Here is a 15,797-nt window from a genome sequence, read left to right as displayed (position 1 = left end):
CGGCACAGTGCTTCCCCGAATATTCGGCTATATTTTCTGACATACCCCGTCACGATATGCAACCCATTCTATAGCGTAGTGTTGCCAGAAAACATGCTAAATAGGGCACCGAAGTTTTGTTCCACATCACTTACAAATATTAAAAACAAATATAGTGCAAGCACTGATCGCTGCGGAACACCACGAGTGACATAACTCTATCCTCAAACACTCCCTTGCACAGCTACTCGCTGTCTCCTGTTGCCAAGCCTTTAACAATCTAGCTAACAGACCCCGACTCCCACGCGACTTTATATTTTGTAGCAGTCTGTCATGAGGGATCTTTTCAACGCCATACTAAAGTCCATGTAGACGACATCACCACCCTATCCCTCATGAATTAATTTTGGCACCTCTTCAAAAAAAATCAATGAAGTTGGGAAGACAATGCTGCCTCCGGACAAAACTGACAAGCCTGTCACTAACAAGTCCATTCGTTTCAAAATGCTAATAACCCCTTTACCTCAGGCGTTCTCCTATGTCTTCCTCGCCAATGACGTCAGGCTCACCAGCTCATAGTTACCTCGTTTATCATTGCTTATCGTCTTAAACAAAGGGGATTTAGCTATTCTCCGGAACCACGACTGTGGTCAAAGATGATGCAATGTTTTCTGTGAAAGCCATCGATTTTTCCTCTTTTGACTCCCACGACCCTGGAATACATTCCAACACTCAGAGGGCACAGGTCTAACTGAATGCATTGATAGATATACAGCACTTGCTCCTTCATTTTTCTGATGCGTCCTCCAGCATTCACACACCCTTAGAATCATATAATTTGCAGTTCACAAGGAGGCCATTCGGCCCATCGAGCCCATGGTCCTTTGGACACCGCATCCTACTCAAGGCCACACTTAGATCTTGTTCCCATAACCCAGGAACCCGTCCTACCTTTTTGGGGAATAAGGGGCAATGTATCATGGCCAATCCTCGAAACTGCACATCTGTTGCTGGTGGGAGGTATACAGAGCACCAGGATGGAAACCCATGCAGACAAATGGAGAACGTGCAGACTGCTCACGAACGGTTACCCAAGCGACAATGTAACCTGGGACCCTGTAGCTGTGAAGCAACAGTGCTGGCCTCTGTGCACACTTGCCACCCAAACATTGTACTCCTGTGCCACCCATCCCTACCTCAACACCCGTCATGCTCCTGTCCTTGGTGAATACCGATGCAAAGTACTCTCTGATGACCTCAGCCACTTCCTCTGACAACGGATGCCCTCTCTCCTTCGTCCTGGAGTGGGACTACTAGTTCCGTTGGTACCCTCTTGCTCCTTGCATATGTATAAAATGCATTGGGATTTTAACAAACAAAGCTTGTCATTTACATTGCATGGCCAATTTTACCTCACATAAGTCCCCGTTTGACTTTTTCAGTCTTGACAGAGTCACTCGCCTCTGTAATAATTGTATATTCTTATTTCAACGAAGAGAGTCCATTGTTTCAAATTACACAGATTAAATAGATGTTCACACTTTTAAATCGCATTGTCAAATCAGTTGTACTTAACATAAATATTGACGTCAAATTAAACCTTCACTTCCAGGCAATGTTTTCTGATCAAACATCTCACTTTGGAAAGGGTATTCCAATGATTCATTATATTTATTGTTATTGTATTTACTACTTTCAGAACTAGTTATATTTAATATCTGTATCACTGGCTGAGCTGAGCTACTGAAGTGTATTCTGCAATTTCAAATATCTGTTTCTTTGCAATCAAACACTCTTAAAGTCATATTGGTCAACATGAGATGCCGGAGCCAACATTTCCCTCCAGCAGAGTTCAGCAGTTACCGGCTTGTAAAATTCCCACTTTCAACGAAGTCCTCATGATCCATGTAACAGACATTTCTGTTTCTTCCAACACAGGTCACCTGGCAATCGCAAAAATATCACTTGATCAACCGACTGGAGTGTATTTAGAAACAGAGAATGTCACCATGACATGCACCTACCAGACATCTTATTCTGATAAAACCTTCTACGTATACAAAGATGGTCAATATTTTAATGGTTATAGAATTACCACACCGGACATCTCGGCAACCTTCTCGTTTGCTGCAAACGGCAATGGAGGATATTTTGTGTGTTATTGCGAAGGTGTACATGATCAGATAACATCCACAGTGAGCGAATCTGTGAGGGTGACAATAGCAGGTGAGGAACTAAAAACAGTATGTATTTTAAGATAATTTCTTATGATCATTGTTATTTAACATAGCCTGTTTTATCTCGTGGAAGAAAAAGTAAGGTCAGATACTGGGGGGGGGGGGAGTACTTTAACTGAATATAATCACTGACATAATGCATGAATCTTTGGGGTCTGGATAGTTGATCTAGAAGTTTTAGCCAGTGGAGACCAGAAGACCAATCAGGAGGAGGTGTGATGTATCCAGTCCACAGATGATGGGGTCTGTAACTGAGCTGCAGACTGTGATCATTGCCACATGATGGCGCAGTCACTCCCACGCTGCGTGAGTAATTAGAGAGTGCTGCGCTGTCAGGAGTTCGATCTAAAGAATTTAGGTTTGAGGTCGATAATCCAGAGCAGAATTCCTCCTACAGCCCGTCCGTTTCCGCTACTGCGGAGGTACTGCACTTGAAGGTAGATGTCTATAATCCAGGAACTGAGCTCCATTAAACAGGCTGACAAGAACCTCGGTGCCGGTGCTGAAGAGGGCTGCACTGGACGAGGTAGACGTATGTGCTTTCAGACCTGAGCTTCATAATCCAGGCCGACACTAGCCCCCAACCCAAACCCGTGGAAAGACTCAGGGAGGGCTGCACTGTCGGAGGTAATAAGTGCATGAGCAGAATTAAGCAGATTTGATAGCACTCTCATGAGGCAGGGAAAGCAGAGTTAACTCCCACTCCATGCAATCCCTTTTTAAATTCATGTTTCCCAGATGTTGGTTTCGCTGGCTAGGCCACAATCTATTTCAAACCCCGAACATCACTTCAGAATGTGTTGGTGAGTTGCCTTCTTGAAGCGCAGTCCCTGGTGCTGTACACAGTGTTGGAGAGGAAATACCCCGATCTTCACACTGGGACACTAAAGGAACGGCGATATATTTCCAGCCACTGAGTTATTTGCCACAGGATGCCTAGCCACTGACCTGCCCTTCTCGCCACGGTATTTGTAAAGCTAGTCCAGTTCCGTTTCTGGGTTTCGTACTCGACTCAGAGGAACATCTGCAGTCATGTCCAGACAATGATATGAGTCACCTTCAACAACGGCAACCTTCATACACTGCGCTTGGCATGACTCAAAAGAGAGGACAGTTTCAGAACTGATTCCCATTGACTCCAGTTTTGCGAAGGCTCCTTGATTCCATATTCGATCCAATGCACCTTCGATATCAATGAAAGTGTTAGCTTCGTTTGGGGTCCAGCTCTCCTTTCCTTGTTTAGCCCAAGGCTGTAATGATATGAGCAGGTGAGTAACCGTGATAGAACCGAATCCGAGTGGCAAGTTATTGATGGGGAAGTTCCGCTTGATAGCACTGTTGATGGCCAGATCGACCACTTAACAATGATCGGGAATAGCCTGATCTGGCGGCAATTGACCGGGCTGGATTTCGCATACTTTTTGTGCACAGAACATAACTGGGCAACGTCGATAATTTCAGTGTTGTAGATGTACCCTGGTTCGGTGTGCGATATGTTCTGCAGCACAAGTTTTCAGTGCAATCGAGCACCATAATTTAGGACCGAATCCAGCCTCTGACTTGTAGACAAAATACAGCAGGGTGCAAAAATCTACAATTATCCGTGAGCAATTCGTGTGGATTATCTGGAAGCAGTATTGATCCCTGAATCAGTAAAACTGAAACATGAGACTCGGCGTCCTGAAATGAAAATGAAAATCGCTTATTGTCACGAGTAGGCTTCAATGAAGTTACTGTGAAAAGCCCCTAGTCGCCACATTCCGGCGCCTGTCCGTGGATGCTGGTACGGGAAAGGGAGAGGCTGGCAAGAAGAAGCTAGGGGAAGGATTACACCACATGGCCTGTCCATACTTTCCCACAGCTCAATCAGATAATGTTCACTCATGTACATCACCGTTCCAATTGTTAACACGGATAAGCTTGGCGGTGGGCAAAGTCAACCCACTCTGTTTGCGTATCTCTGCATCACAAACATATGGAACTGCGATTCTGCACAGGAAGACTTTGGGGAAATGAGGAATGAGCACTGCTCAGAAAGCTAGTGATGGAACAAACCTGATCGACTTTAACCTGGTGTTGTGAGATTTCTTACTGTTCTCACCCCAGTCCAACGTTGGCATCTCCACATCATGGCCACCATCGACACTGCAAACTGCCGGCGTAAAGTGATGAGAATCTCCAGGAAGATCACGCATATAGACACTGACATTACGTTGATTAAAAAAACACCTGAGGAAGGAGCAGTGGTCCGAAAGCTAGTGATTGGAAAAAAACTTGTTGGACTTTAACCTGGTGTTGTAAGACATTTAACAGTGTTCTAACAATTTTTAACCGTAGATCCGCTAACAAAGCCAAATGCAGTCCTTGATCACGGACAGGTGTGCATCTAAGAGGAGAGACTTTCGCCATTACCTGCAAAGATGATCGGAAACAAAACTTCATTTTGCACAAAGATTGGGCAGCATGGTAGCATTGTGGATAGCACAAATGCTTCAAAGCTCCAGTGTCCCAGGTTCGATACCGGCTTGGGTCACTGTCTGTGTGGAGTCTGCACATCCTCCCGTCTGACGTGGGTTTCTTCCGGGCGCTCCGATTTCCTCCCACAGTCCAAAGATGAGCGGATTAGGTGGATTAGCCATGATAAATTGCCCTTAGTGTCCAAAATTGACCGTAGTGTTGGGTGGAGAACTGGGTTATGGGGATAGGGTGGGGTCTTGGCTTGGGTAGGGTGCTCTTTCCAAGAGTCGGTGCAGACTCAATGGGCCGAATGGCCTCCTTCTGCACTGTAAATTCTATTTAAATAAACAAAGCCTCTCCTCCAGGCAAATTGACACAAACGTCAATATTGGAACAACCCATGTTACCGGTCGAAGAAGTGAAGGGTGATATGCCTGTCAATATGACATTGTCGACGGTGGCCGGCAGCTAATATCCCCAATGAGCGAGACTGTGAAGGTGACTATATCAGGTAAATGACATACAACAAACAATACATGTTATCGTGTTAATTCCATGGGATTTAAATATGTTTCATTTCAACTCTGAATCAAGGCAACCAATTTTAATTTGCATTTGTGGTGGCTCCATGACACAGCGGTGGTCCAGTAGAAGTGGGCTGCATTTCCATATCAGTGTCCATTTTATTCCTTAATAATTAATTTTATACATGACAGAATGTGGCATTAATTCACCAACCGTGCATCCACTGTGCTCGTGAGGGCTGAGGGAGCCGGTATGGGGAGTCGGTGGCGGTGAAATTAGTGGCAGGGTGTGAGGGGTCTGCCAGTAGGGATTGATTCATTCATGAGTGGAAGATATTGAGCATCCTCCAGTGAAATCAGTGTCTTATACATTATAGGGCTTGTTATATAATAAAAGTCTCGAATTTCCGAATCTGCTATTGATTTTCTATATCGATAAATGGCCTATTCCATTCCTACATCTCCGAAGGAGTGGTATATAATGCTTCTTCAAAAACCACCCTACACAAATCACTCGTGATTAATTCTCCGTGTTGGCATGACCAATATTTCGAAATCTGTTCGGATAGTTTTCATATAGGTTTTCCGGACTGATAATCGCAGCTTTGTCTCGATGATCAGCAGGTTGTGCTATGGACTCCAATTCCAATGATTCTGGTTCCATAAAGTCAGCTAACATTTCACACAGTTCCAGGGCTGAGCGAGTGTTCCACTTCGGATGGAGATCTGCATAATTATAAAATTATAGAATTTACAGTGCAGAAGGAGGCCATTCAGCCCATCGAGTCTGCACCAGCTCTTGGAAAGAGTACCCTACCCAAGGTCAACAACTCCACCCTGTCCCCATAACCCAGGAACCCCACACAACAGTAAGGGCAATTTTGGACACTAAGGGCAATTTATCATGGCCAATCCACCCAACCTGAACATCTTTGGACTGTGAGAGGAAATCGGAGCACCCGGAGGAAACCCAGGCACACACGGGGGAGGATGTGCAGACTCCGCACAGACAATGACCCAAGCCGGAATAGAACCTGGAACCCTGGAGCTGTGAAGCGAATGTGCTGTCCAATTTGGAGATCCAAACTCCAGTCAGGCAAAGTCCCTGTGCCAGTATTGATGAAGTGCTGAAATGTCAACACTTATATATATATATATATATATCTATATATATATATATAATATATGTATAGATATATATATATATATGCTCGTGAGTAATCGAGACAGACACCCCAGCCTGTATACTGAGGGTGTGTTACGCTGTTGGGGGCATATATATTTATATGCATAGGCTCGCACTTCAACTGCATAATACAGTGTATCGCGTCCGCCAGTGCCAGGATTGTGGGTGCACTTCGCTGTTGGAGGTGGATGTGTCCCCCTGAGGACTTGAGCTTCATTATTCAGGCTGACATTACCGGCCGCACAAACACTGTAGCGATAGTGAGGGGGTAGCTCACATGTTTGGAAGGTCGGGGAAATGGCTGGTTTAATCCCAGAAATCATCTATCTCTCAAAAGGAAAAGTGTGGCCTGTGTTGCACGGAGACTAAGGGTGCTTCCAGGGAGATCAATGGAGATGTTTGGCCCTAATATATATATTTTTTTCTGATACAAGTATAACTCTTCTATCGACTGTTTATGTACTGTAGATACGCTAACAAAGCCAAATGCAGTCCTTGATCAATCGACCAGTGTGTATGTGAGAGGAGAGACTCTCACCATTACCTGCACAGTGACTGGAGATAATCGAGAAAAATACTTCAATTTTTACAAAGATGAACATTTTTTGTACCGCCGTCAAATTGACATAAATGGCAATATTGGGATATTCTGTGTCATGGATACACGAAATGAAGGTCGATACGCTTGTCGTTATGTAATTGTCGTCGGTGGTAGGCAGCTAATATCCCCAATGAGCGAGACTGTGGAGGTGATGATATCAGGTAAAACACATACAAGATAAAATTCTATGTTTATTCTGTGGGGTTTACATATTGAATATTTCGGCTCCGGTTCACGGCAGTAACAACTTAACATTCAATTGGGGTGGCTCTGTATCAAGGGGTTACACGGTAGAAGCGGCAGTATTTCTTAATGAGTGTCCATTTCATTCCTAAACAATTGATTCTCTAAATGAAAGAATGTGGCATGAATTCATCGATGTTACATCGGCTGTGTCCTGGGGACTCAGAGAGCCGGTATGGGTAGTGGGTGGTAGTGTAATTGGGGACAGGGTGTGAGGATATGTTAGGAGAGAAAGGTTCATTCACTCGGGGGCGGGGGGGCGGGGGGGGGGGGCTATTTACTAGCTCCTGTGATTTCGGAGTTGATGACATAATATTGCCTGAAAGGAGCGGCCTCTGCCATTTATTTTCTGTACCAACGAATGATCAATTCCGTTCCTACAGCCCCCATGGAGAGTTAAATGTTGCTTCGTTAAACACCACTGCCATGTGAGAGTACATTTAAGAAATGGGTGTGGATATAAATGTCTGTAATGAGAGTACCTTTAAGAAATGGATGTTTATTACTGCAGTGATGCCTGGGTGGAGCTGGACTCTGGCAGATTTTAACATTTGCTTTCGGCTTTTTGATGCAGGGTGGGTTTGGTTTCATTTTAGTTTTGGAGAAGCTGAAATCACAGCAGGGTGTGTATGAATCTCTGCAAGCATATGAATGTTCATTTGGGGTTTTCAGACTTCTTACTGCTCTCAGTAGAGAACTTAAACATGATGTGCTTCTGTTAAAATATTTTGTTTTAAGTCTTATGGAAGTTAAAATGAAAGTAAGGATCACTTAGTGTTGCATTCTTTGGGGCTTGTATTTGAATTAATCGTTGCCAAGATGTTCACTGTTTGTTTTGAAAAGGTGAGCTTAAGTTCATAGATTAAACATCGTTTTGCTTTAAAAAATAACATTCCATATCTGCTCTACCACACCTGTAGAGTGGGCCGTGTGCTCCCCATTCCACAATCCATTCGATGTTGTGGGTCAAGTGAACTCCACGATATACTTTGTGGTTCTCTACTACTGGCCCATAACACCAGTCTCCAACCACCAGCCACCCAACTCGTCATTCACTCTATTTATTGGTATGACCAATAGTTCAACTTCTTTTGCCTGGTCTCCATGCAAATTCTCGGTGCATATAATTCCTGTTTTGTCTCGAATATATATATTTACGTTCAACAGGTTAATCCAGACGGACACCCACGTATATTATCAAGGTTAATCTGACTGTCACTCTCGTCGGAACCTGTAATGCGTGCTACACTATTGGAGCGAGATACATATAATCTTGGACCTGAGCTCGATAATCTAGTCTGACACATCTCCTGGTGGAGATACCGGCGTTGGACTGGTGTTAGCACAGTAAGAAGACTTACAACACCAGGTTAAAGTCCAACATGTTTCTTTCAAACACGAGCTTTCGGAGCACCGAGGAAGGAACAGTGCTCCGAAAGCTCGTGTTTGAAACAAACCTGTTGGACTTAAACCTGGTGTTGTAAGAAGTCTTACTCTACATCTCCGGGTGCCAGTATTGAGGGTGCAGTTCACTATTAGAGGTTGCTATGTACACACGGGGACGTGTGCTTCATAATTCAGGCTGCCAATACCGCCTGTAAGAGCCCAGTGGCTTTAGTGAGGGAGAAGCTCAGTTGGATGTCAGGCCAATTTGTTTTCCGGAGAGAAGACAACAGTGGGATTTATCTCACGGGCAGCCAGCGGTATCCATGTGACAGCATCGTGTCAGCCGTTCCCCTTGCCTGCGGTGTGTGAACGGAAGGTTCAACAATTCAACAATAAATCCAAACAATTGGCTCTCTCCATAAAATGGGGAGGATGACTAAGGATGCTTTCAGACAGATCAATGGAGATGTTTGTACTAACAATGGTGCTAATATGTATTCTTCTGATACATTTATAACTATTCTGTCCACTTTATCTTTACCATAGATCCTCTAGCAAAGCCAAGGGCAGTCCTTGATCAATCGACCGGAGTATATGTCAGAGGAGAGACTCTCAGTATTACCTGCAGTGTGACTGGAGATAATCGAGACAAATACTTCAAATTTTACAAAGATAAACAATATTTGTACTTCCCTCAAATTGACAGAAACGGCAATATTGCAAGATTCTGGGTCACTGATAGAAGAAGTGAAGGTCGATACGCCTGTCAATATGACATTTCCGTCGGTGGTCGGCGGCTAATATCACCAATGAGCGAGACTGTGGAGGTGACGATATCAGGTAAATAACATGGAAGAAAAATGTCTATGTTTATTCTGTAGGGTTTAAGTACTGAATATTTCAGCTCCGGTTCACGGCAGTAACAACTTAACTTCCATTTGTGGTGGCTCCGTATCACCGGCATGGCGCGGTAGAAGGGCCAGTATTTCCAAATGAGTGTCTATTTCATTTCTCAACAATTGATTCTCTAAATGACAGAATGTGGCATGAATTCATCGATGTTGCATCGGCCCTGGTCTTGGGGACTCAGAGAGCCGGTATGCGTAGTGGGTGGTAGTGAGATTGCGGGAACGGTGTGTGGGCTATGTCGGTAGGGAAAGGTTCATTGAATAGTGTGGGGTATTTTCTAGCTCCAGTGAAATCACAGTCCTGTGATTTCGGAGTTTATTACATAATATTTCTTCATAGGCCTGGACTCTGCCATTGATTTTCTGCAGCATCGAATGACCTATTCCGTTGCTACAGCCCCCATTTCGCTTCGGTAAACACCACTGTCATGTGAGAGTACCTTTAAGAAATGGGTGTGGATATAAATATCTGTACTGAGAGTACCTTTAAGAAATGGATGTGTATTACTGCAGTGATGCCCGAAAGTGGGTGGAGCTGGACTCTCTGGCAGCTTTTTACATTCGCTTTCGGCTTTTTGCTGCAGGGTGGGTTTGGTTTCATTTTAGTTTTGGAGAAGCTGAAATCACAGCAGAGTGTGAATGAATCTCTGCAAGCTTATGAATGTTCATCTTGGGTTTTCAGACTTGTTACTGCTCTCATCAGTGAAATTAAACATGATGTGCTTCTGTTAAAATGTTTTGTTTTAAGTCTTGTGAAAGTTAAAAGGAGGGCAGCACGGTGGCCTAGTGCTTAGCACAACCGCCTCACGGCGCTGAGGTCCCAGGTTCGATCACGGCTCTGGGTCACTGTCCGTCTGGAGTTTGCACATTCTTACGGTGTCTGCGTGGGTTTCGCCACCACCACCCAAAAATGTGCAGAGTATGTGGATTGGCCACGCTAAATTGCCCTTAATTGGAAAAAATAATTGGGTAATCTAAATTTTTTTTTAAAAATGAAAGTTAAAGAAAAATAAGCATCACTCACTGTTGCATTCTGTGGGGCTTGTATTTGAATTAACGATGCTAAGATGTTCATTGTTCGTTTTAAAAAGTTTTACATGAGTTCATAGATTAAACATTGTTTTGCTATAAAAATAGTTTTCAATATCTTCTGTACCACACTTGTAGAGTGGGCCGTGTTCTCCCCATACCACAACCCATTCGATGTTGTGGGTCAGGTGAACTCCATGATACACTTTGGAGTTTTCGACTCCTGGCCCACAAGACCACTCTCCAAACTCCAGCCATACTAGTCGTCATTTACTCTCTTCGTTGGTATGACCAATAGTTCAACTTCTTTTGGCTTGTCTCCATGCAAATTCTCGTTACATATAATTCTTGTTTTGTCTCGGATATATATATTTACATTCACCGGGTTAATCCAGACGGACACCCATATGTATATTATCAGGGTTAGTCCAGACTGTCACTCTAGACGGAGCCTTTAATGAGTACTACACTATTGGAGCGAGGCACATATAGTCCTGGATCTGATCTGGGGCAGCACGGTAGCATGGTGGTTAGCATAAATGCTTCACAGCTCCAGGGTCCCAGGTTCGGTTCCTGGCTGGGTCACTGTCTGTGCGGAGTCTGCACGTCCTCCCCGTGTGTGCGTGGGTTTCCTCCGGGTGCACCGGTTTCCTCCCACAGTCCAAAGATGTGTGGGTTAGGTGGATTGGCCATGCTAAATTGCCCGTAGTGTCCTAAAAAAGTAAGGTTAAGGGGTTGGGGTTGTTGGGTTACGGTAATAGGGTGGATACATGGGTTTGAGTAGGGTGATCATTGCTCGGCACAACATCGAGGGCCGAAGGGCCTGTTCTGTGCTGTACTGTTCTATGTTCTATGATCTCTATAGTCTCGTCTGACAAATCACCCGATGCTAGTATTGAGGGTGCATGTCACTACTGCAGGTACTTATGTACGCACTGGGACGTGTGATTCATAATTCAGGGTGTAAAAACCCCGTATCTGGAGTGAGGGAGCAGCTCAATTGACTATGGCCTGTTAGTTATACAGAGAGACGCCAACAGTGGGTTTTACCTCACGGGCAGCCTGCGGTATCCATTTGACAGCACCTTGTCAGCCGGTCACCTTGCCTGCGGTGTGGTGAACGGCAGGTTAAATCCCAACACATGCTCTCTCTGAAAAAAAGGAGAGGGTGGCTTGTGTTCCTCAGAGACTAAGGGTACTTTCAAACAGATCAATGGAGATGTTTGTATAACAATTGCCACAATATATATCTTTCTGTTACAGTTCTAACTATGTTATCCACTTTATTCTTTACCGTAGATCCGCTAGCAAAGCCAATGGCAGTCCTTGATCAATGGACCGGAGTATATATAAGAGGAGAAACTCTCACCATTACCTGCACAGTGACTGGAGATAATAGAGAAAAATACTTCAATGTTTACAAAGATAAACAACGTTTGTCCTCCAGTCAAATTGACAGAACCGACAATATTGGAAAATTCCAGCACATCGTTGGAAGACGTGAAGGGCAATATGCCTGTCAATATGAAATTTCCGTGCTGGGAAGGCAGCTAATATCCCCATTGAGCGACACTGTGAGGGTGACTATATCAGGTATATGACAAAAAATAGATAATATTATCGTGTTTATTTTATGGGCTTTACCTGTTGATTGTTGCTGCTCCGATCCACGGCAATCAAAAGTTGGCTTTCATTTGTGGTGTCATCGTGACACATGTTTGGCACGATGGAAGTCAGCAGTATTTACGAGTGAGTTTCCATTTCATTCGTCAACGACATTCTCTAAATGACAGAATATTGCATGATTTCACCGACAGTGCATCGACTGTGGTCGTGGAGACTCGGGGAGCCGGTATCGGGAGTGGGACGTGGTGATATTGGTGGCAGGGTCAGAGGGCTATGTTAGTAGGGAAAGGTTCATTCATTAGCGGGCGAAATTGAGATTCGAAGGTGAAATCATAGTCCTGTGGCTTTGGGGGTTTATTACAGGCTGAAAGCATCGGACACTGCTATTGATTTTCTATATCAACGAATACCCAATTCCGTACCTCCTTCCCCCTGGAGTGGTATGTACTGCACGTCAAATAACACTCTGCACCCACCTCGTCATTCATTGTCCTTGTTGGAATGACCGACATTTCAACTTTATTTGGATTATCTCCATTTAACATCTCCATATCTATAATTGTAGTTTTGTCTTGGAGATAGACAGGTGGTGATAAGGACTTCAATTACAATGATTTGGGTTCCATAACACGAGCCGAGACAACTCGCGAATCAAATAGTGAGCGACTGTGTCACTGTCAAAATATCTGCATCCGTTCGGGTTGGAGATCGAAAGTCCAGGTCGGCACACCCTCGGTGGCAGTATATAGATTGTCCAGAAATATCCCGACCGACACCCTGACTGGCGCCAGTAGAAGGATTCCAGCGTGATCGGAGCTAGATTCATGTAGTCTCTGGCCTGCGCTCCTTAATCCACGGTTCCAGTATTGAGGAAGAACTTCACTGTTGGAGGTGGATGTATACAAACAGGTCCTGAGCTTCAGAATAGCGGCTGACATTTCCTCCAGCACCAACTTCATGCTTTATGTGAGGGCTAGGTCGACCAGACTATGTTTATTGAAGTCTAGAGGTGCTTCCACACAGTTCAATTGAGAAGTTTGTACCAACAATGGCTGTACAATATATTATTTGGATACATTTACAATTATTGTATCCACATTATCTTCACCGTAGATCCGCTGTGAAAGCCAAGTGAGTCCTTGAACAATCGAACTGTGTACATAGAACATAGAACAGTACAGAACAGGCCCTTCAGCCCTCGATGTTGTGCCGAGCAATGATCACCCTACTTAAACCCACATAACCCGTATTCCCGTAACCCAACAATCCCCCCATTAACCTTACACTACGGGCAATTTAGCATGGCCAATCCACCTAACCCGCACATCTTTGGACTGTGGGAGGAAACCGGAGCACCCGGAGGAAACCCACGCACACACGGGGAGGACGTGCAGACTCCACACAGACAGTGACCCAGCCGGGAATCGAACCTGGGACCCTGGAGCTGTGAAGCATTGATGCTAACCACCATGCTACCGTGAGGCCTTATTGAGAGGACATGTAAGAGGAGAGACACTCACCTTCATCTGCACAGTGACTGGAAGTTAGCGGGGGGCGGGGAGCGGGGGGGGGGATTTTTACATTTTTCCAAACATGACCAGCATCTGTACTTCAGTCAAATAGACACAATGAACAAAAGTGGCTCATTCCAAGTCACTGGTAGAATCAGTCATGGGCGATATACATGTCACTATGGGACATCTATCTGGGAAAGGCAGATATTAACCATAATGAGCAATATTGTGATGTTGACAAGAGCAGTAAGTGACTGGGAATAGAAGTAGCCACTTTTTTCATTTTATGTGGTTGGCATATTCAGAAAATCACCTTAAATTCCCTGTAACAAAAGAAAGTATCTTTCCTGATAGGAATAATTGTTCGGAATGAACATCCATTTCATGGCTCAACAATTGACTGTCTCTCTGACAAGATGTATGAAGGCTTAAGCCACTGCGCACCGACTGTGTTTGACACGACTGTACCGGGAGGGATGCCGGGAATCAGGAGGACGGTGTGAGTCGTTTGTCAGCAGGTGAATGATGATTTCACTGGGGGAGTGAGTGCGCATTCTCGGGTTAAATGTCAATATTTGGGACCTGCAATAGAACAATAACATCATTTCCAGATCTTTGCTCCGCGCAAAAGCTGCTTTCGGATAGCCCTTGTCACGAGAATGCTGTGGAATGCAGCGGTCCATCTTCCCTTGTCTAGCGTCCAATCCACAATGGATTTGTGGTGTCTCGTTCCCTGTGAAAACAATTGCCTCTCTACAGATTAATGGTTATTGTATCACGAATCTCCTGCTCCATTCAACGGTCACCTGTCCCGTTTCGTTTTGTTCTCTATTTATATTCCACCATAGCTCCTCTGGAACATCCAGTGATCATATTTTTACTCAGAGGGCGCTGGAAATTTGGAATTCGTTGCCGATAAGCGTGTTGGAGGTAGACAAACGCATAACATTTAAGAACTTTTTTAGATTTGTACTTGCGATCCCAGGCACGCAAGGCGAAGGGCCAAGTGCTGGAACATGGGCTCAGAATGGTTATGTGGTTGTTTTTGACCAGCTGAGATGCCAAGGGGCGATAGGGCCATTTCTTTGCTCAATGACACGATGACTCGATGGCGCTATGACTGGGGTGTATGTATCCGGGTAAAAGGGCCACATTAACTGAACTGTGACTGTAGATACATGCGAGAAGATATTCAGATTTTCTGTTGTACGCAATGGTTACCCATAAATGCAATTGCCATACAGGAGAATTCTGACAGAGTTTCCATTAACATTAATTATACAATATTGTAAAAATGCCGATATGAAGTTTTAATCAACAGTACTCGCCGAATTCCCTATTGAGCGAGTTTATGACGGTAACTGACATTTTTTTAACACATCTAGTACTCGCTTACACTACTTTCACAGATTGAGCTGCTGTTCAACAGAAAAACAGTCTGACATTTACCGAATGGCCAGACATGGTAACTGTCGTCTGCAATTTTTCCCAAGTTGCCTCTGAGAGAGTGTAAGAGTGGGAGATAATTCTATTCAGCAGAAATTGTTTCGAACAGGAACCCTCGTCATTGCAGTCTAGCGCCCTTTCCAGGAACGGAAAGCTACAGGAAACTGACACAGGCATGGGTTTAGTCAGCATCGTGGGTCCTTAGGTTTGACAAATCTTCCAAGTTTAAATGTAACGGAACCTCCTCCTCTCATACTGATCATCTCTTGGCCGAACCCCTGTGGGTCTCCTGGTGTAGGGACTGAGGTAAACAAGGGGGATGTATAGTAGCGGCATGATTATAACATAGAACATAGAACAGTACAGCACAGAACAGGCCCTTCGGCCCTCAATGTTGTGCCGAGCCATGATCACCCTACTCAAACCCACGTATCCACCCTATACCCGTAACCCAACAACCCACCCCCACCAACCTTAACCTTACTTTTATTAGGACATTACGGGAAATTTAGCATGGCCAATCCACCTAACCCGCACATCTTTGGACTGTGGGAGGAAACCGGAGCACCCGGAGGAAACCCACGCACACAGGGGCAGGACGTGCAGACTCCACACAGACAGTGATGCAGCCGGGAATCGAACCTGGGACACTGGAGCTGTG

At 44.7% G+C, this 15,797-nt stretch overlaps 1 protein-coding gene across 5 annotated transcripts in view; it reads left to right on the top strand.

Annotated features, from left to right (window-relative positions):
- Nucleotides 1-15,797, top strand: part of LOC119960746 — a 104,786-nt gene that overhangs the window by 30,025 nt on the left and 58,964 nt on the right. For all 5 annotated transcript variants that reach the window (XM_038788356.1, XM_038788359.1, XM_038788357.1 and 2 more), the window contains 4 exons: nt 1,918-2,205; nt 6,852-7,145; nt 9,160-9,453; nt 11,850-12,143. In XM_038788356.1, coding sequence (XP_038644284.1) covers nt 1,918-2,205; nt 6,852-7,145; nt 9,160-9,453; nt 11,850-12,143 — 1,170 coding nt within the window. The remainder of the gene's footprint in view (nt 1-1,917; nt 2,206-6,851; nt 7,146-9,159; nt 9,454-11,849; nt 12,144-15,797) is intronic.

The sequence above is a fragment of the Scyliorhinus canicula genome, unplaced genomic scaffold (genome assembly GCF_902713615.1).
Source record: "Scyliorhinus canicula unplaced genomic scaffold, sScyCan1.1, whole genome shotgun sequence".
Lineage (NCBI taxonomy): Eukaryota > Metazoa > Chordata > Chondrichthyes > Carcharhiniformes > Scyliorhinidae > Scyliorhinus > Scyliorhinus canicula.
The sequence above is the reverse complement of the archived record's forward strand: the minus strand, read 5'-3'. Positions and strand labels throughout refer to the sequence as shown.